The sequence below is a fragment of the Ceratina calcarata genome, unplaced genomic scaffold (assembly GCF_001652005.2).
Source record: "Ceratina calcarata isolate Rehan_Ccalc_2016 unplaced genomic scaffold, ASM165200v1 scaffold170.2, whole genome shotgun sequence".
In the NCBI taxonomy this organism is placed as follows: domain Eukaryota; kingdom Metazoa; phylum Arthropoda; class Insecta; order Hymenoptera; family Apidae; genus Ceratina; species Ceratina calcarata.
In genome coordinates, this window is record NW_017138358.1 from 33113 (window position 1) to 33487 (window position 375).

At 48.0% G+C, this 375-nt stretch overlaps 1 protein-coding gene across 3 annotated transcripts in view; it reads right to left on the minus strand.

Moving 5' to 3' along the window:
• The window catches only part of LOC108632734 (microtubule-associated protein futsch), a 17534-nt gene that overhangs the window by 3190 nt on the left and 13969 nt on the right, over window positions 1–375 (minus strand). For all 3 annotated transcript variants that reach the window (XM_018037486.2, XM_018037487.2, XM_018037488.2), the window contains one exon: window positions 206–339. In XM_018037486.2, coding sequence (XP_017892975.1) covers window positions 206–339 — 134 coding nt within the window. The remainder of the gene's footprint in view (window positions 1–205; window positions 340–375) is intronic.

A 375-nucleotide genomic window follows, 5' to 3' on the forward strand; every position in this document is an offset into this window, starting at 1 on the left:
GTTAAAGCATGATTGATTTAAACTGAGAAATTGTTTTGCTATGAGATCCGTCATCAGACGAATAATACAGGCGTTTCGTCAGCGAAATTTGCAAACGTTTCAGACCTTGGCAGATGCTCGGCGGGAGGCGCACGTGTCCCGGTAAACACGGTTGCACGCAGAAAACCGACGTAATCGTTTCGTTCCCGAAACCGAAACAACTCACTTTGAGAAAGTTGAAGTCCGTGACAGCGTATTTCTTGAACCTCGGCAGATTTGTAGCTGGTGGTGTGATCCTCCCGCTGGGGAAGTGATCCGACGAGTCCGAGTTCCTCTGAGTGTCTGACGACTGCGAGGGTGCTGGAGGGAATTTATAAAAGAAAGACTATTCATCCA